At 40.1% G+C, this 21,800-nt stretch overlaps 1 protein-coding gene across 1 annotated transcript; it reads left to right on the top strand.

Annotated features, from left to right (window-relative positions):
• The first annotated feature begins 583 nt into the window (after positions 1 to 583).
• rab11fip2 (RAB11 family interacting protein 2 (class I)) lies at positions 584 to 16,940 on the top strand. The gene is made up of 6 exons (XM_010734544.3): positions 584 to 806; positions 1,598 to 2,193; positions 5,709 to 6,115; positions 7,508 to 7,850; positions 9,632 to 9,701; positions 11,873 to 16,940. Exons 2-6 carry the CDS (start codon positions 1,841 to 1,843, stop codon positions 12,092 to 12,094), a joined length of 1,395 nt encoding a protein of 464 aa, XP_010732846.3. The 5' UTR covers positions 584 to 806; positions 1,598 to 1,840; the 3' UTR covers positions 12,095 to 16,940.
• Positions 16,941 to 21,800: the final 4,860 nt, after the last annotated feature.

Raw genomic sequence — 21,800 nt, 5'->3', positions numbered from 1 at the left:
TCTAGATAAGTGCAATAATCTCTAGTTTGATGGATGGCCCATCCGGAGCCTGAGGCCAGTGGTGTGTGTACATACTGCACTGCTTGTGGCAGAACGATAAAAACCAACATAGGCAGGTGTGTTTGGTTAAGATGCACTTGTCAAGTGGGGTGACAAGCATGTCTGTGTTCATTCAAGTGAACCTCTTATCTGCACCTCCTTGTCCCACTCATGAGACAAAAGCACTTCCCATGTTTGTATGATTTACCTCTCTCAAATAAAGTGCACCCGCAAGCACACAAACGCACATATCTTACAGAGGAGAGTGTTTTAGAGCTAAAATAATTCATATAGCTCATTACTGCTTACCTGTAAGGTGAACCCACAACTCAACACCGACGTTGATGGAATATATCATGTTCTTCTTTTATATATTTTTTTTATATTATATACATATATCTTTTATTTATTTTTCATAGGCCATGTTTATTACACTTTTTTAAATTGTTTACATTTTTAAAAAAAAGCTTTGTGTCTAAAATGACGCGCGAGCGCGTGTGCCTTAGCGCGTGTCCCCCCCACCACGTTTGAACTTTCACCGGGGTGAGGGCGGAAGTGACGTCATACAAGGAAGTACAGCTCGCCGCTGGCCGACAGCAGTCAGTAGCAGCGATGGATAGCAACAACAACAACAACAACAATAATAACAACAACAACAACAACAACCAGCGACGTTAGCTGGCGTTTGCCACCGCATGAAGCCGGTGTAGTCTCCGCTGAGCTGAAGTGCTGAATGTCCTGCTGCTGTGGGTGAAAATGACACTGAGGTAAGTGTGTGTGTGTGTGTGTGTGTGTGTGTGTGTGTGTGTGTGTGTGTGTTTGCCCCTGCTAGCTTAGCAGCTAGCCGCATGGAGCTAACGTTACCCCATCAGAATAAAACAGCAGCAAAGCTTCGCCTCGTCTGTTCACACCGACCCGCATGTTTCAAGCGAGCAAACTTTAGCAGTCCGTTAAATAACAGCTCGGTTTGTTATGACAGACCTGTGCGAAGATGCTCACCTAAAGGTGAATTGCAGCCCAAAAATTGGCCACGTTTATCACACACTGCTGCGTGTTCTTGTCAGTAAAACCTAGTTTTTCCTTAAGTGAAACAATAGAGGCACAGATGTTACACACGAGTCACAGGAGATAAATCCTGGCTCATGAAGTGGTGAACAAAAAGAAAAGAGTATGTACTTTTCATTTTACATGACAATAAGTACATTTTCTTATCCTCTTATTCTTATTTTTTAATTTGGGAGTAACCTGAAACAGCCATGCCCTCATCACACTGAGTCAGTCACTAATACAAAGACAATGGGCCGACACCAAAATGTGTCACTGAATGAGATCATCATTTTCTTGTTACTCCAGCTTAGGGACACGTATTTATAGATTCTGTAAAAATAATATAGCACAATCTCATTTCTGTTTAAGTCTTTGTCCATCTAATAACTTCAAAATCATACTCTGGTGCAAGTCGAAGCTGGCTTGATATCAATGTTTTCTGTGCGCCCACATGAGTCATTTCATGGTTCTGGGAAAGATACTGATGCTGTTCTGTTTCCCTGTTTTTCAGATGACTCACCAGTGGCTTGGACATCTTTGATTTGACAGAAAATGAGGCTTGCTGAGTTTGTCAGACTTGTCATTGCTTGTAATGATTTCAGCTGTAAGCACATAAATCACGCTGACATGGATAACAAACTATAATGAATCATGTTTGTTGCTTTTTGCACATCACACACACTAAAAAAACTAACCACATAAATTATCGTTTAGTTTGTTTTGAATGGCTTTCAGTTGATAACCATTGTTGACGATGTCGCTGGGCGAGCAGTCTCAAAAGTGGTTTCCAACCCATGTCCAAGCCACTGTTCTTCAAGCAACCGGTTTACAGCCCAAAGGCAAAAATGGCACCAATGATGCCTACACCATCATTCAGCTGGGCAAAGAAAAGTACTCGACATCAGTGGCAGAGAAGACACTTAACCCCGTCTGGAGAGAAGAAGCCTCGTTTGAATTGCCTGGTTTACTTTTGGAGGGCAACCCAGAAGTATATGAACTCTGCCTGATCGTGATGCATCGGTCTTTGGTTGGCATGGACAAGTTCCTTGGTCAGAGGTACATCAACCTGAATGAAATCTTTGATAACAAGGAGCGAAAGAAAACTGAGTAAGTATCACATACTGTAACTGTTGCGTCCAAGATCTTATGCCAAGATAAATAATTTCCCAGCAAGCAAAAAAATTCAGTATTGTTTGTACTTTCCAGGATATATTATTACATGGATTACATGCTATTTGGTCAGAGGCAAATTTGTAAAAGGTGCCATACTGTTTCTTGCTTTCTTGCCGTTGGTTTACGTTAACTCTCACACACTCACAGTTATTGCTGATAGCAGTAGTAGCTGAGCCTTTATGGTTACAAAACTCTAATGTTTAAAACTGTGGTAATAAGCGAAATCTGTTAAATGCTTCATCCCTGGTGTGCAACCATTCGCCATCCATCTGTTATCAATACAGTCATTGCAGTGCCATTAGTTTACAATATTACACCAACCTAATGTTGCAATAACACCTTGAGCCACCACGAAATCCTCACACGATAATACACAGGCAGTTTTCTGATTAACACTTGATACAGAAAGCTAAAATACCAAGACAATGAGCTTAATATAGTGTTTTTATAGCATTGTATAGTAATTGATTGCCAATAAATTAAGTTGGGTTGTCTTGAATTTTCATGTAGTCTATTTTATACTGAGTCTTGGATCACATGTGCAGCACATGTTCAGCATTTGAGCTCTTTTCTGTGATATTTTTATAGCATTTAAGTACTTTGAAACTCCAGCTCACAGTCATGCATCCATGTGCTGTTAGTGGAATGGACTTTTGAGAGGAAGTGGAAAATATTTGCAGAACTATTCCAGTCATAAGTGGATTACAGCATGAGCTAAATTAGTTGTTAGTTGTCACATTTTCTACATGTGTTATTGTTATATTAGGTTCCACCTAATGGCAATGTTTTGTGTGTTATGTTCTTTGCTCTGTTCTCAATTAGGTTTATGACCCAGCTCTTTTACACCACATGATTTAAATACCATTGTATTGTCCTTTATTCACTTTATGTACTTTGGATGTGGCTAAATGCAGGCTACTTGTTTTAGAAATACATTTTATTAGATAGATCTGTTCTAATTTAAAGAGCAGAAATAAAAGAAAATGTTTGGAGCCCCTTAGGTGAACCGGTCTAATAGAAACACCAGATTGTTTCTGTCTTCAGTTTTAAACTTTCTAACACAACTATCGCAGATGAAGTCATATATTTGTGCTTTTCCATTTTCCATTTTATCGACCCTGTATTGTTTCAGGCTTGGCAATGAATTGGCCTACATTGTTGAAAGGTTTTGTTTTTTTTGTTAAATCACTGACATGTTGAGCAGCAGTTGGTCTAATTGAACTAGTGGAGCTGGCCAAACATGTCTTGTTAGTCACTCCTATACATACAGAGCATTTCAAAGGTGGCTTTAAAAACAAATCACCTGTTCCGTGTTGAGTTGACCTATTCTTTGTTTTTGAGTTTTATCTGAAAGCTCTGTGTGCCTTGCTCAGCCCAAAAGGAATGCAAGTCAGGACTCATGTTAGGTGTGATATTGGTTTTGTCTAGGCTGTTTTACCTGCAGCCTGTGTCTAGTGCTTTTGCTCTATAAAAGGCTGGAGTGGGTGGAGAAAATGAATAAATGTAGAGTAAATTAAGTATTATTTTTGGCTAAACTTGAGGGTGTTGACCCTTACAAGTCCAACACATGCATGTTTTAACCTTACATTAAGCAAACAGGGACAGAATAATCAAATTGGATCTGGTGTTAATTAGCTCACTGCACGTTTCCACATGGAGACTTCAGCACACTTCCTCTCTGCCCATCAGTTGGGAGAATCACAATATGTTATAATCATGGCTCTTATTTGTTTTAAGGTGCCTGAGCGATGCACCTCGAGGCCGTGCACTTTTTCAGCAGAGGTTTCTGTAATGGATATGCTCACGTTGCTTGTTGGCCTAATCCCACACTGCAGGCACACTTGACAATGACGCCAGGGCCCTCGATACTATATCCACACTCCACAGTGGGTCTGTGTTCACCGTGGCCCATCCGCAATGTTTTTGAACTGACATATTGGGGAAGGAAAGCCTGTCTTGATATCTGAGTAGGCAGCCCGTAATTATCGCACACCTGTGTTTGTTGATTGTGAGGAGTTTCCCAGCGGTCCGGACCCAAGTGGGAGGATTGTGGTTCCAAGCACAGGGAGGTTTATCTTGGCCTTGAGACACACGTGAGGTGCTGCTCCGGCCCCATGGCAGCGGCATGCTGTGGCTGCTGATCAGACTGTGCACGGCACACAGCCTGGGAATCGGACCCAGCAAGGCCTTTCATGACCGGGCTCCTGGGCCACGAGCTGAACGGTTTAGAATAGCCTGCAACAGCTGCAGTTTTTCAAAAGCCAATACCAACACTTTTTTCTCCTTTTGGATTGACCTGATGACTGATTTTCTTTTTATACCGAAATTCAAGAGAATCTCCATTGAAATCCAGGAAGAAATTTCAGTAATTGCATGAAAGCAAATACATTGCCAATATGTGTCAAAGTTAAAACCTGCATTGATCAAACTGCACCACGATGGAGATGGGCGAGCGCAAAGACCATTATATTGATGTGCTAGAGCCTAGATATTGGCCTATTGCAGACATATTAGCATAAAACAGTTGTTTCCTGATGTGTTATATAGAAAAACTGCTTGTGGTAATTAATGGTGTCACTGCAAGTTTTATCCAGTAGAGTGAACTGCAATTTACAATACTGTGGCCAGCAGCACATAGTAAAAGAGAAGCGCTGTCACCTAGAATTGGTCGACAGTGTGTTAAACATGCTCAAGAATATTTAACTTTAATATTCCTAAACCGCAACATTTCGCAGATAAATGTGTAAAAAAAGCAGACATTCACTGATGTTGTTTCATCCTGATGCTGGTTTCCTAAAGGACGTTATCACAAGCCCTGTAACACAGAGGATATGTCTCATTAGCATGTATGAACTGTTGGGTTGCCCTGCGACATGGCTTTGCAATTTCCCAATTGCTTGTCGTTGCATTTCTGAACAAAGGCCAGATTTGTGCAAATGCCACTTTATTTCGCTCAGAGTGGAGGCATAAATCCCATTACTTCCAGTTGAAAAAGCAGAGATGTTAAACAAATAGGAGCCCAAAAGCAGCCTGGAATGGTCTATATTATTCAGCAGCAGGCTATTTCTTATGTTCAGTTTACAAAGAATAGTGTTTATGCTCTGAATGATAAATTGTACTCTCACTTGTGTCAAAAAAAAGAGGTTCAAACGATTTAAGCCCCTGCTTTGTGCGTAGTGTTTGGATTAGTCCGGTCAAATTAGCCTTTTCTGTGATGTCCACAAAGAAGTAGGTAGAGCACATTAGAAAGTCAGTGGCTATTTTTTCCACGTGCTGTATTGTTTGATAGTGTAAGGACTGCTACCACATTCTCACTTTGTATACCTGTCTTCTTGAGTTATGTTGAATTGCCGGTAATTAACTCAGAAGATTTTCACAAATCCTGCTCTCTTTATATAAAATTTCTCATTGAATTTGCTCAGCCTAACCTTCATCCACTCTCATTTTAGCTGGTATTCTTTGGAGTCCAAGCCGGGGAAGAAAAAGAAAGAACGAGGCCGTATCCAAGTAAGCATCCAGTTCATGAGGAACAACATGACAGCCAGCATGTTTGACCTCTCCATGAAGGAGAAGCCCCGCTCGCCTTTTTCCAAACTTAAGGACAAAATGAAGGGTCGCAAACATGATGGTGGCTTTTCTGACACGTCATCTGCCATCTTGCCGCGCTCCGCCATGTGCGACTCGGAGCCGAACCGCCAATCCTTCATTCCGGAACCACAACCTCAGCACGAAGCAAAGGCCAAAAGATCACTACTCGCCGGGACCCATAAGCTCTCTGCAGCCCATTCCATGTCGGATCTCATTGGGAGCCACTTTCGGCCCAAATTGGACTCCATGAACTCCATCGAAGAGAGTGGTGAGAACCAATATTTGATCAATATTTGTTAATTAAATAAATTGATCTTTTGTATGATCTCTAGGTAAACCTTTTTTTTTATTATTTCTGTCAAGTCACTGATCACTGAGACATTGCTAGTTTCTCATATTTTGATCTTTTATCTTTTTTGAGGTCAGTGGTAGAAGCAAGAGACTGGCGTCTCGAAGGCCTCATTCAGAAGCACTAAAATGACTTCCTCTCTTATGACTGTGCTCTTGACATGGGATGCTGCTGCAATTTCTGGTGGCCATCAGTAGAGGTCGATAGAAGACACAAAGCTATAGGAATATATATACATAAAGATATTTACAAAAGGTATATTAACTAAATTAGATAGTTATTTAGGTCACTCATATCAATGTGTGAACTTTACTGGTCTCTGTTTCTAACCAGTATAAAACTGGCCTGAACCTTCCTGCTCAACCAGTCCCCCCATTTATCTCTCTGTCCTTGAGCTACTGTTGCTGTAACTAATGCAAACAATAGTCATGATTCACAACAACCGTTGTCAAGTCGAATCTAACTTGTAAAAAGGAGACAAGTTAATGATGATATGATTTGTTTTTCTGAGCTCAAATGCCATCGGCAGCTCACTTATTCTGTCCTGCACTGTGTAGCATCTGAAGAACAGGAATGATGGGTAAGCATGAGGTGGACTGAAATGTCTTAAATCACCGCTGAAAATCTTTATGTGGTGATGTCAGTTATCAGGTCAGAAGCAGTAAAACTTATGCCATCGCCTGTCACTGCCAAAGTGAAACTGCAATCAATCAGCCAACTATCAGAAATTGCTGATCTTCATTACCAAACAGCTTAACAGTTGGTCTCTTTATGTACAAATAATCATAAAAGGCAAATCATTTTTATTACACAATTCACTGCCCATTCTTCACTGTCCGATCTGTGCTGCACAACTGTCTCAGGCGCCTTTGTGATTATTCAGATTGGCATGCAGGGAGGGGAACCTATCCAAAGTTCTGAAGATAGGAGGGACGCGGTTGAAGATTTGGAGGATATAAATAATATAACAAGCTGTCTTCACTTCTCCCATTAAAATGTTGCTTTTGTGGTGTCGGATTAGTTGGAAGAGCCACAAGATCAACATCAGTAAACACAGCAAAAAAAAAATAAAAATGGTGATTTCCACATGTTGCCTTGTTTCTGTGAAAGTGTTTATGAACAGAAAACAGTGACATCACATTAGTGATATGCATCGGTTATTTCCAACAAAAAACACAAATCTATCAAAAATGAAAACAAAGCCAGCACAGGTTTTACTTTTTTAAAATTTGATCAATTATTTGCATTTTTTTTTTATCATAACTACGTCAAGTCGATGCACTGCTCTGGTTTCTCTTCCCGGGAGTGCAGGCCCTCACAGGCGTTCCCAGAGCGAGGTGCCAGGCTACCAGGATGGCGAGGCACACAGTGACCCTTTCACTGATATCAGTGACACCCTGCCACAGAAGTATGCCACGCTCCCACGCAACCGCAACCCATTTGAGGGAGAGCACGGGCAGCTGTGGGACCGGGCGGAGCGGAAGGAGAAAAAGGAGAAGGTCAGCCTACTGGAACGTGTGACGGGAAAGAAGGAAGGCCGCAAGACCAGCAACGGGGGACGTTCGGGCAGCTCTGGAGACCTGCGTTCCCCTAACCCCTTTAGTGGAGATTCACAAGCAGACACTAACCCGTTCAGCTCCAACTACAAAGCCAGGTAGTCTTTGTTTTGTTTGCTCTGTACAGTTCCTCAAAATAAAAAGTACACACACCCTTATTTCTTCTCACAAAATGTTTTCTGCTGCCTTAATTTAGGCTGTTTATAATTTCCTTATTTTCCTTAACAGTCCATTAATGGGTCATGTGACCTGTAAATCACCATAGATACCAACAGTATTGTGCAAGTTCACACTAAACAAGAGCTTGTTCAAAGTTCAGTTCACACAGATTAAGACGATCCCGTATACTTTTTTTAGTCCCAAAAGCTGAACAGTTAAAACAACAGCTTGTTTTAAATCAGCATCTGTGAGTTTTACTTTAGTAGGAGAACTTTGTGGCTGTTTGTTTCATTGTCTTCCCTTTGCCGTCTTGTTTCTCTCTCTCTCTTCAGCGGTGTGTCGATGTAAAAGCTCCACAGGAACTCCACACGGCGTCATACCTTTGTCTACTTTTTCTTGTTTAAACTGAGTTATAACTCAACACTGTGTGAGTGTCGTTATCTCTCATGGGAATTAACGGCGCTCACCTCCTCATTAGTTGCAAATATATGTTCAGTTCACCGTTCACCAAAAACATGAGCACATTCAATAAAAGCTCTCTTTTCGTGCATAACTCTGGGTGGATACCAAGTACATAAAACAACTCTTTTTCTTTTTTCTCTACAAAATACCGTGATTACTCTTATCTTGTACAGAGAATTACTCATAAATTAGTAATTTATGAGTAAAGTAAACATTCACCACATCAACCCCTTAACTAAATTTCCAGTTGGTCTTAAATAGAGTTTGAGAACAAATATAATATAATCTAGAAGACACTACAAAGGGGCTTCATGTCACAATTCATCCTCATGAATCCCACTTGGATTCAAAGTGCCCATCCAGTATACTCTGTGGTTAACATAAATGTACAATAAATGTTCATATATATATTTATGTTGCCTTACTTTTGATTTGTACATCTCACATCAGCAGACTTTTATGAGGCACACTGCCTGAAGGTTGTGTTTTAACAATGTCAGCTGCTGATTTCCAACCTGTTGTTCATAGATTGCAATATGCATGTGCCCAAGAAACATAACTAACGTCCTACAGCAGTGGTTCTTCTACATTTGTAGTAGCATGTCACTGCAGTACGTTTTTCATAATATTCCTTAAATCACTTCATAATCCTCAAATTTGATTCCGCAACCCCATGGGACAAGCGCTGTGCTGCAGGATATTGGTTACAGCATTCCCATAAAGTTTCGAATACCTTGTTGATGGAAATCTCCTATCTGATCGACCCCCTTCTCTGTCTGGTTCTGTTGTCGAGTATTGTTGTTCAAACATTTCCACTGAGTCGACTCCATCTATTTCCTGTGTTACATAAAGAATTGGTGAGCACCGTGGCTAAGTTCTGGTTTATCAGAGTGGAAGGTGTCATTAGTGGCTCTTTAGAGAGCCTGGGCTTGATAACAGAGCCCTCTCAGCTATAGTAATGAGATCCTCTGCAGAGATAGACCACCCAATTAAACACTTATCTCTGTAGGCACTAGTCCATCATCTTTACTGCTGCTTTTGTCATACAGTAGCTCAGTGGTCATTTATAATGTGGCTATGGTGAACTTATGCAGGAAAAACATCCCACAATGTATATTTTATTATTCGATAAACTATAGCAGTCACCAGAAATATCCAAATAGACACCTCAGAGGCTCTGTATGCAAGATAATTATGCTCCAAATATTCACTATAATAATTCACGTGATTACCGATTTTCTCTTTGATTTCTTCACAGTGATAAAAAGTCAGCAAGAAATGAAGACATCACCTTTGGCCAGAAGAAGGACGTCTACGGCAAGAAAAATGTAAGAAAGACACAACCGTGCTTGTAAAAGAGGACAAACAATGCGTTGCGCGACACGTTGTTGCACGTTGTCACTTTCACGTGACAGTGACTGAGAGAACAAACGAGAAATGACCCCAGCAGTTGACGTGTTACTGTGTCATTACTTCTCGTGTAGCATCGCGCAGATTTTTAATTGAGAACTCCCAAGTTTCTTTTGACATAGCAGCTGGTGACATTGATCTCTGAGGCTGCTGAAAATTCAGATGTGCCATTCAACTAATTAGCAGCTGCACACATCGGTCATCGTGTCTGATCTGGTCATAATTTGAAGTGGTGTGAAATTTCGGGCTGTGCGGTCAATCATAGTGGTGTGTTTATTCCATAATTGGAGGTTTTTGTTGAGAAAAGGCAAAGAAATGTCATGTGTTTTTCTCCTTAATGATTATTACATTATTTGTACATGACGTTTTCCCCTTTTTAGTTTGTGTTCAGTTTGAAATCTTTGGCATTTCCAGTTTGACGAAAAACTCAAATTTGCCAACTATTACACAGCAAAATGTTGTGCTATTTATGAGGGAGCAGTAGCTAAAGTGATGCCTAAATGAGAAGGAGAATGCTGATAATGGCTTTCCTCACCTTTCTTTGTGGGTGTTGAGGGCTGTCGGTATCCACACATGTGCCCCTGTGCATGCCACAGTGCCTTGCAGAAATGGCAGCTCCCATTTCCTCCGCTTCAAGGCCCTAATTAACCACACACGAGGGGGGGTAGAGGAGGGCAGTGAGAGATTTCAAAGGACTGAGCTTTTAGATTCTCAAAGCTGAGCTCATTAGAAACTGTAATGACACAACTGGAGAATGCCAAGTGTGCGCCTTATCTTCTCCTCACTACTGATCGCAGAAAAATGGTCATCATTACTTTGCCAATTCATGGTCATTTCCAGGCCTTTGTCGCCAGCCACTAAAGCTCCTGCTTATTATGCCGTGTGTGTGTGTGTGTGTGTGTGTGTGTGTGTGTGTGTGTGTGAGAGCGCGCGCGCGCACGCAAGTGTGTACATGCTTGTATGTGAAACCAACATCCACTTCCATATGGCAGTCTGTTCTCTTATTCCCTCTCAGATGGCTTAAGTGCAGTGTCTTTCAGTGAGATGCCTTTTTATGTGTTGTGTGCGAGGAATAGGTTACTGAGCTCTGTTCTCGAAACCCTCCTTACATTGGACATTTAATCTCGATGGCAAATATTTCATTTTGGTTTGTGTCGCCCCAAAGTAGCCTCTGTGCTGTTAGAAGCGATAAGATACCTGGTAAGCAGTCCCGCTCCAGGTCTTTCTGCATTGTCTTTCCACAGCAGTCGAGGCTTGAATGGTGCATGGGAGTGGAAGCTGATAAGTGTGGTATTTTAAACAGGGTGAAGGCTTTGCTGCTCTATCCGTTCGGGGGAGGATGCCCAGCACTGAAGCGATAAAGTGGTCCCTCATTAAAAACGATTACAGCTCTTCTCGTACCCGCGCAATATGATCTGCACATACCGTACCACGCTGCTCTGTCCAAATAGGTTGTCCTCAAAGAGCAAAGCTGGGCTTAGGTTGCATCCTTATTTTGGTATTTATTAGCCTGACCTTTAATTGCAGAAATATGCAGCCTGGCATTTCTCCCTCAAAACAAAGATTCCATTTTTTAGGAAATCTTCTGACAGGTTCGTCAGAGGTTTTGCCTGAATCCTGTCTAGTTAGAAAGATCACACGTTTAGACGCAAGAAACTAAAGAAAGAGGAAAACAACTCTCTCAAGATGTTAGCTGCTTGTTGTACTGTCAAAGTTAACTCCCATTAGAGCAGTTAAACTGTTCTTGATTTGTTATAAACACTGTTACACAGTATGAGATCCAACATCTGCCATAGAATTCAATGACATGCCAGTGCTAAATCCCCTGAGAAGTATCATCAACAACTCTCAATTAGCCTTTATTAGCAACAGAGAACAAAAGATAAACACATGACAGTTTATGTCACATAAGTCCAACACATCTAATTAGAATATTTTCTCTTGCATTGTGAGTAAACCTAAACAGTATCTTTATTGTTGCCTCTGATATCAGATGCCAACATATATAGATATAAGATCAGTCGACCATTTTATGCTGATTTTACAAAATACTTTATATCTACTGAATTTACTTGTTTTCCGTTTTCAGGAAGTCAAAGAAAGCGTGGCTGCCTATAGCAACTTATCCTTTGAGGAAGTCGTGCAGGAACTCATCAAGCAGAAAGAAGTGGTGAAAAAGAAAGACGCCCACATCAGGGAGCTGGAAGACTACATCGATAACCTGCTTGTGCGTGTCATGGAGGAGACGCCGAGCATTCTACGGACGCCCTATGAGCCAAAAAAGAAGGCGGGTAAACTTTGTAAAAAGTAGAAGAAGAAAAAACATGGGATAAAAAGTTACTAATAAAGGGTTAGCGGTAGCTCATGTATCGGTATCATTTGGTCAGATAAGTGGGAACAAGTGGGATTGATTAAGGCCAAATTAGTGATTGATTTTGCTTTAGAATTTGTATTTGATGGTTTAGTTTTTATAGACTTGTTTTTCAGAGTTTTGGTTCTTTTAGTTCACGCAGATTTTTGCCCTCTTTTTTTTGGCAGAAATCTCATTCCAATATTTCAGTTTTAACACGACTCCTATGGATACTTGCTGTGGGGCATTTTTAGGTGCTTAAACAGGGAAAAGAAAAACATCATTGGTTGACTCAAGTCACATCAAATCCATATTTTTAATTAGGTTTAGCTATATTGTCTGTTGGACACACAGCTGCCATCATCTTCCCAGAGTCCTAAGGTGCAATTGCAGCCAAATTCATGTTTACCAAATGCTGTAGTCGCAGTTGTGTGCTTGTTTGCTGGAAGATGGTCAAGTAGGTGATAAGATGAAGCTGTAGTTAAAGTGTTTACAGTCAAACACAAATCTTAAACTTGACACATAAACTACAAAAAAAAAAAAATAGCGGCTGCGGCTTTGTTCCGAGAATCTTCCGCAATCTCCTGAGTGATTAATGGGCAGTCTTAGAAGGAACGGCTGACAGTTAAAGTAAAGAGTCGAGTCTGGTTTATTTCGAGTTTACTGAGTCATGCATTTTTTTACTGCAAAATGAACAAACATCTACATTCCTTATCAGTTACTGACTTTTCATGCTTAATTTTTGATTCTTTGTTTTTTATTTGTGATGACTATCATTTAAGTTTCTCGGTCCGGGGCTCTCGCTCGCTGAAGGTGATCATTTTACTGACTTTAAGTGCAATAATCAATGAGTATCTTTTTATTCTGCTAATGTTCTTGTTTACACTTTAATCACATCTTTGAGTTCAGCTCATCTTAATATTGATTTGATTCACTGGAAAAAGCTTGTAATTCTTTGTTGCAGATTGCCCAGCTTTTATCTCTTTCAAAACATTGTATTGATGGTACCTAGCTGCACATGTGGACATATGCTGAACAATCCGTATTTATAAATGTTTCACAGCACATAATTATTTTAATGTATTTGTATGTTACTACTGTATCCCAGTACCCCCTCCCTTACCACCTTTTCTACTGTATTAACACTGTACAGTGAAAACGAATCCCAACAGAAACGGCTCATTTGATGAAGTATTCATGTATTAAAGTCTTACTTATACAATTTTTATATGTAAAGTACTAGTCACAGATTTAATTATTTACTGTGCCTCCAGTATATTTCAGCTACTCCTTTCTTTTTGAGTTGTCAAAACAGTCCAAATTCAAGCATGTACGCGTGTCTCGCTAGTTCACTGATTGCTAATAAGAACCAGTTCTTAATTGTTCGAGGTAAACATCCAGTGTGTGTCATTCAGGTCACAAATAACTGTTTGACAGCATATGTCAGAAGCTAACTGTCCTCATTTCACAGTTTTATGTCATCTCATATGTCGCCTCAGTCTGTGATGTTAATGTCATAACAACATATGTTGTTTCCATGTTAAATGGCGCTCTTTAATTCTCTTTAATTTATCACTTTCTACTGAACAAATGCCAAGTGAGCTATGGAGCAGCTGTTAGATCGCACTGCTGGTACTAAAAAGAACTAAACGACTCAAAGTTTTTAGTTTTTATCACCAACACATGTGCTTATGTTAGTAGTTCAACAATAGTTTGATCATTTATTGTTGTTTAGGTTTACATTTTTAATTGTTTGTTCCTATTTGATGAAGAGTGCTTCATGTACAGTGTTAAACATGCCTTGTATTGTCATAGTTTACTTTACTCAAAGTTGCACACCAATTTTAATGATATATGTATATATCAAACCTCTTTATCAGATGATGATCCTCTCGTCCTTTTGCTGGTATTATTTCTGGTATTTATATCTTCTTTTCTTTAAAATAGTTGACCTTTACACTGTATGATACCAAATCACAGCTGAGACAAAGCGCTACACTGTATCTGTGGAATGTCAGTAGTCAAAAACACTTCTCAATTTTACTTTTTCATGAATGTTGCACCACACAGAAACACTTTTTTTTTTCTGTTATGTGCTAATTATTTCTGCTGCTGTGAAAGTAGTTCTTTCATCTGAAGGTATGTGATCTCTTTTTGGACTCGAAGCCAAAATCTCTTGTTACTGAATGTATTCTGGTTGGCTTTGAAACCCACAATTCTGAAATGTATAATAATAATACACAGTACACTAACAAGGCCATTGAACCTTGCTTGCCTTTGAAGTATTTGGTGTATCCAAAGAGATCATTTCACACGGACGGTACCTTCTTCTGTTCGTCTGACAAAACTCAGACGGCTTCATTATGGATGTGCGATGATGTGATGCAGATGTTGGGTAAATTCCTTTGTAAAAATCTGATTTGCATATATTTTGTAAAACCAAAAAATGTTGGAATTAGTGCATAAATTGATGAGTATTATGTGACGCTAATTAAGAAGACGTGTGAATAAGAATCTGTTTTCCATGAAGAAAAGCTTCTCACGGATTGCCTTCTTACTTGTGCTGAAGTGTAAACTCTCTGTATCCTCTTGTTACAGGCTTTACCAACAGCTTTAACTAGTCTGTACTGGTATTTAGCCAGTTGTTTATGGACCTTGCGGAGCTCCTAATACTTCCTTTTGTACATATTGTATAGTCACATTGTCATATCACTTCACTTCCATTGACTTTTTGCACATTTTGTTGTGCTGTGAAATGTTTGAAAATGTGCTTCACTGATGGGTCAGTCCAAGTGCAAGTCAACTTAAAAGGACATTTTAAAAGTGATAATAAAAGTGTTTACCACCCATCTTCTGTTTGAGCTGAACTGACATTGGCAAACTGCTTTAATTGTGACTTTCAGACTTTTGTAGCTGTAGCTTTAACTTTGCTTGCAAAGAAAATACACAGATTTTTGGCAGTGGTATTTTGGAATAGGTTATCATAGAGTGACACTCATACAGAGTATGGGACAGGTGATGTACACTTATGTGTGCCCGATTGCTTTGCTTGAATGATGAAATAACAAAAGATAAAGTCTTAACAATATGTTAAATTCATTTGGACACTGAGGTTCAAATGAAAAACGAGGGGTGAGTAGTTCAAATTAATTAATTTTGCCTGTCATTTTTTCTTTTAGCCTGATTGCTACGTTTGCTTTATGCTTTAATTTCATTTGGCGCTTTGCTAGATGTCAGACTGAAACACAAAATCTAAATGAAAAGCATTTTCAAATCATTTCCGAGCACAACAGTGTAAAGGGGAACATTGCAAAAAAGCCCTGCATCATTATTATACTTCTTTCACGCCACTTTGCATATTCATCATCCAATTAATGCCGGTGTTTGAATATGCAAAAGCACTCAAAATGCTTAGAGGCAAAATTTCCTCTAAAATCTGGCCATGGCCTGCGTCATAATTGAAGTTTTATATAGACTGTTTTGCACATGCATCAAAGTGTGTTGTAAGTGTTGTAGGTGAATGTCTGCCCCATTACGAAAAAATAGTGCAAACACATGGGGATTTTTTTTTTTTCCTCGTTGACGAAGCATGCATTGAACCTTTTGTTGAAGATGACGTAAAAAGCTTGAATCGGATCTCACAATCCTCCTCTGGCACTCTTTTTAAAGTCTTCTACTGATAATATGATGCTGCTTGCCATAGGCCACATACAGCTGCCAGACACTAAGACTTAAGCCCCCTATAAATCCCCTGACGGTGCTTGTAATGTGGCACACACAGTTTTGACGGGAATGATGAGTGTGTTTATGAAAGATCTCGCCAGTTAGTGAAGCTTCATTTCGAGTTTACAGACATGTATGGAGGCTGGTGTACAGAGACCAACGCAATTAAGCATAACGAGTTGAGTTTAGGGCGGTTCACAGCAGGAAGGTTCCTGGTTTGAACCTCTGCTTGGGTTTGCATGTCCTCCCCGTGTCTGTGTGGGTTCTCTTCGGGTACTCTTGACTTCCTCTCACAGTACGTGACATGCACTTAATAGGTTAGTTGGTGAGTGTAGTGGCTGTTTGCGTCTATGTGCCCTGTGATGAACTGGTGACTTGTCCGGGGTGTACCCCACCTCTTATCCTAAGTCAGCTGGGATAGGCTCCAGCTTCACCGTGACCCTGATGAGGATAAGCGGTTGCAGATAATGGATGGATGGAGTTGAGTTTAGAGCCCGAAAACAGTTTGATACTAACAGTTCTGGTGTGTACGGGGTGTCACAGTTCTTTCAGGCACATGCCTTTATATTGTAACAAGATAAAGTAAATGGAATGTCAGTCACATGTTTTGATTATTATTAACACTTTATATTACTGCTAAATTATATGACATCTTCCTGAAACCCTCCACCCTAATTCCACTTGATTTTCATCAACCCTCATCTCTCGACCTGTAGTGTAAAGTATTGAACTTTCATAGCCAATATGCAAGACTTTCATACCTGGATGTTTGGGGACACGAATGTATGGCTTTTTTTATGTAGTTCTGGAAACACTTTGGGCTCTAGAAGACGTATGCATTATGAGAACAGTGTAATGCTGTTAATGGTGACTATATGTAAAGTGCCAACACAAGCACTAATTCAGTTTGGTGATGTATTTCTTAATATTCACCTATTCTCCATGTACTACAGTTTGAAACATTAACTTTTAGATATTCTCATCACCATCGTTGTAATCAAATCCCAATGATCTACTGGATGTAGTTTGAAAGGCACAAGCAAGATTGTATTGTCCTTTTCAATAAACTCACTCTAAATGAAAAGTGCTGTTGTAAAGTTATTGTTTGTTTGTTTGTTTGTTTCACCACAAATGAAATTAGAATTTATAATATGTATTTCTACATTATGCAGCAGGTCTGGTTAATCCAACATCAGCGTAAATCTGATGCAAATCTTCCATAAAGTGGATCGCTATTCAGCTGTTTCCATCGTTCAACACCTGTCCTATCATTCTCGTGGATAAATTAAAAGCCGCACTCAATTAACTCGGATCTCACTGGCAGTTAAACCACAATTAGTGTTTTTAATTGTGCTGATTTGTGTCACGCTTTTGTTTTCCCCTCGCTCAAAGCAGCTCTTCCCTTTGTCCTGGAGAAATTCCCATGCCTTCCTGGCAAAAAGAGAGAAGTGGCATCGTTTGACAACGGTTGCTTGTTAAACCTCCACTCTAATTTGCCTATGTGTGCGACAAGACTGTGTGAAATCTTTTGGGACAAGAAACACTTGTGTTGTTTACCGGCTCATGCTTTTGTCAGTCAGTTTGCTTCTCCGTCACCCCCACCGCGCAGCAGGTTAAAACATGACCTCTCCCCTGTCACCTCAATCTACTAGTCCCTGAAGAGGTGCACCTCAACGCCGCCGCAGCAGCTGCCACTGCACACCGCAGCACCATGTTACATCTGACAATGAGATGCATAGCGGTGGTAACCACGGACACCAATAAGTACTAAATTACACAAAATGTAATTTCTTTAAACACTACAGGTGACTGAAAGTGACATCTACGTGTGCTGATTGAATATTAGGTTAAACTTTGCTTCATGTAAGGCTACATTTAAGTGTCAGTAACATGTACAAGCAGCCACGCTTGTGTTAGTTAATTTCAGAATTGGCAGCATGCATCATGATTAATTTATCTTTTATCTTCCTGTGTTAACTTATAGCCTGTCCTGGGAGACACTGAACACAAATAAGTGTGTAATTGGGCTTTATGTAGGTGTCACCTGTTGTATTCATAAGCTAATTGGCATACTCATTGTCATCCTTACACATTCATCAACAGATTGAATTTCACAGATCCCAGCTTTTGTACGGCGGTGGCACGTGTCATCTGAGTGCCTGCTAGATTAAAGCCCATTAGTTCATTGTGCATTATATCATATTGCTGTAATTTGAGGAAATAACCAGCAAACGTGACATGTAAGATTCTGCGGGTGCAGAAGAGTCCAAGCGTGCCAGAGAGGGCCACCCACAGGTCACCTGCACTCCCCTTTAAATATGGATGGGCGTCATAGCAGGGATCAGTGTCACCCCGCACGCGTCTGTGAATAGAAGTGCCTCAGGCAATCATGGAGAAACTTATATGAGGAGAAATTCAGCAGATGGATGAGGTGTTTTTAGGGGAAAAAGCAGACCTATTTGGGCAGCTGGCCTGAACTTGTTGTATGATCGGGGGCCAGATGTCAAGGTTAACCCTTCAAACTCCCCAGAGTACAAGACCCCACCCACTCCTCCTATGCAGGACTCTTTGTTGGATAGTTAACTAATCTGAATAGGTGCTTGAGATAAATCAGGTGTCAAACGTGCTACAGATCCCAGAGTTGTGCATTGTATTGATGGTATTGTCTTCCTCTGATAGCTGCCACGCGTCTGGTATCAGGTGAACAAAGCCAGATGACAACCACAGGAAAGAGGGAATCTGTCAACACAGAGCAGCAAACAAGGGTTAAGGATGCACTTTTATCCAGTACATTTATAAATGTAAAACAAGTATAAATGTACTCCGATTTTGGAGTTTAATTTTTTTTTAAAAAGAAATAATAAATATATTATTTCATAAGTGAATTTAATAATAGGTCAGGTTTAGTATAATGTTGGCAGAAAGCTTTAGGCCCTCTGTATGAGCTGTATCTGTAACTCCACAACCGGCTGTTTTCTGTATGTTGTGGAATAAATTTGAGACTTTTTCATTTTTCATTTCACATATATGAATTTTATATTGTCGTTGAACAAAATAATATAATTCTGTTAGTCTTTGTTTTGCTAAAAATATAAAATTTAATAACACTACAGAGCAGAAAAAAAAGTTTTTAGGTTCTGGATATGTCTTAGTTGTATCCTAGTTGGGCATGCAGCTCACGCTGATTTATAACTAGTATATTTAATTACATTGTCATCACTGTTAGCTAAAGTTACTACCAATGACACATGAAATCATAGGCATATATAAATGTCTATGCATGAAATCATTACAGTCACTTCGTTACTTCCATTAAGAAAGCAAGACACTAGCTACAAACACAGCTGTGTCACTGATATGGACGCTAATATGGGTCTGCAAAATTTCAGATGCATGAATACTAGTGGTGAACGATACTGCATACTTTGGTATCGATCCGATACTTAAAGTAAAGAATCGATCTCACCAGGCTGGTATCGATCCGATACCGACTTGGTATCGATAATATCGATATTTGGATCGATCCGCCCGCCACTAATGAATACTACATCAAAACTATTATATATTACATATAGCAGTAACATTAAGGTAACATTACTGCAATGTTGCACATTAGCTAATAATATTAAGTTGTTAGCATTGTTGTTGCTGGCTCACTAGCACTTAGCACATTTAGCTGTCAAGCTCAACGGCTAAAAGCTCATTGAAATAAAACTTACATGGCTAATGGTAGCAAGTATAGTAAAAACGTTAACGTTATTGGATGGAGGTCATAGGAAGATTTTAGTTTAAAAAGACTGTTTAAATGTATTGTTGTTTAGGTAGTGTTAGATATTTTGTAGGTTGGGTAAGTTGGTGTAGTTGATTGCAGGTTTGCATTGTTGCTAACTTTGCAACACTTTTGCAAGTTAAATCGCTAAAACAAAAGTTAAGTAACAGCTGGCAAAATGACATGACATTAATGTTAATTAGTAACTAATGTTTACATAGTAAATGTGACTTGCCTCATATTCTATCCCTGTTTTATTAAATATAGGTAAATAAGGGTTATTGCACTCATTTTAATATTTGCCATTAGAGTTGTATCCGGTCATTTCGTATTCATTTCATATTCATGTCAGATTTCACCCCGTGCATTAGTCCTGAGACTTGTACATTTTGTGCTCTTTGCAGGCCTGGCTCTTCTGAGGAACAGGTCAGGCTTGTAGGTCCACAGTGTTTCCTCAGCGAGCTGGTGAGCGACTGCTCTCATTATCACTGTCTGAGCAGCACGTGCCTGGGACTTATCACCTAAAAGCCAGGAAACATGAGCTGTCAGCAGACCATAGGTTTGTATTTGGTCATTTTTAGCTTGTAATTGAAACCACGAAGAAGTCCTTAGACGATCACTAATGTGCAAGCAGTGAGAAACTCTAACTGATTATCTTATTTTGGCGTTATCGACGGTGAAGAATTACATATAATCATGATGAAGCAGACATTTGCCATTACACCGTAAAAGTTATGTTGTAGTCTGACACTGTGTTATTAGTAGTTCTGGGTTTAACTGTACACTACATATTTTTCTGTGTGGAAGGAGGATAAACTTCCCCAAATCTAAAAAAAAAAAGCATGAGTCAGTGTGAGTGTTGTTTGCTGTGGGTTCTTATATAATGTTAAGTTCGCTGTTTAACTATGATTTGTGATCGTCACAGCAGGATAGCCCAGCAGCAGCAGGCAGGCCGCTCACTGCTTACATCAAGCACAGTTGTAGTTTGCAGTGGATAGATCACATTAGAACTTCACTGCAATAGCTCTGTAAAGCCATGCTAAAACTAGAGTAATACAATCAATCAATCAGTCATCTCCTGACTTCACAGCACAGGAGAGCTCTGCTGGAATGCTGCTAAGCTGCAGATGTACCAGCCAAATTACTCCAGAGGGGAATTACCAGGCCATAAATCCAGACGTCAGGAGGATGGCTGTAGCCTATTTCACGGTAAAAAAATCCATGCAACTTGTTTCCATTACCTTCATAAAGAATGTCTCGCTGTGCAGGGCCCAAACGTATCGCCGACGACAGATCTAAACATGTTTGCATCCAAACACGGCCCTCAGATCACGCAGACTTTAAACAAAACATCATGAGAATCTGCCGCAGTCATTCACCGTGTCCTGACAGGTCCTGTAAAAAGAATGATCTGTGACACGACAAACTGTGAAAGCAACCGATAATCATCCCCTGCTCGTTCATAATCTTCTGTAAATCTGAGGCATGCTGCGGCCTGCAGGTTTTTACCTTCTTGTAGTTATAAGCTTTTGTTATCATTAACTGATGTAACAGGCTCATTCAGGCTAAACATTTTCATCCTTAAGTGTTGCAAGATATCATCATTACATGTTTGTTATCAGATCTAATGGTTTTAGTAAAAACACAGTGGCCTTTCACCTATTTTATTTGTGCAATTCTCATGTAAGTAGAAGGCAAACAACAGACATACGGCCCAGTCAACACGACACAGTAACCACTGGCATCAGATCGTTGGCAGGTACTGGGCTTCATTATTGCTAATTAAGATGTATAAATATGCTGTCTGGCACTTGACTTGTCGTTTGCAATGGACCATTTTTTCCATCAAACTCAAAAAGTGCCAAGGTAGACAAGGTGAGTGCACGGGTGCTGGTAGTGATGCTGCAGTGTGTACTCTGCGGGCACATTTCAGCTCAGCTGGCATACATCTGACTGACGCCTTTGGGTGCCAGCTGCTAAACAAGCCCAGGTTTGAGGGGAGCGTGTTGTATATTTGGGCTGAGCTCAGCAAAGTCTGCCAATGTCTTTGAGTGTCTGGCTTCATGGTCTCTCATACAGAGCTCCTTGTTGAGCTGCGCTCTCTGGTCATCTTTCAGATGATGGCAATGGACAGTTTACAGTAGGAGGCACGGCCAGGAGGATGTGACATCACTG

This window comes from Larimichthys crocea, unplaced genomic scaffold (assembly GCF_000972845.2).
Source record: "Larimichthys crocea isolate SSNF unplaced genomic scaffold, L_crocea_2.0 scaffold271, whole genome shotgun sequence".
NCBI lineage: Eukaryota > Metazoa > Chordata > Actinopteri > Sciaenidae > Larimichthys > Larimichthys crocea.
Note: the sequence above shows the minus strand (reverse complement) of the source record. Positions and strands in the feature narration are given on the sequence as shown.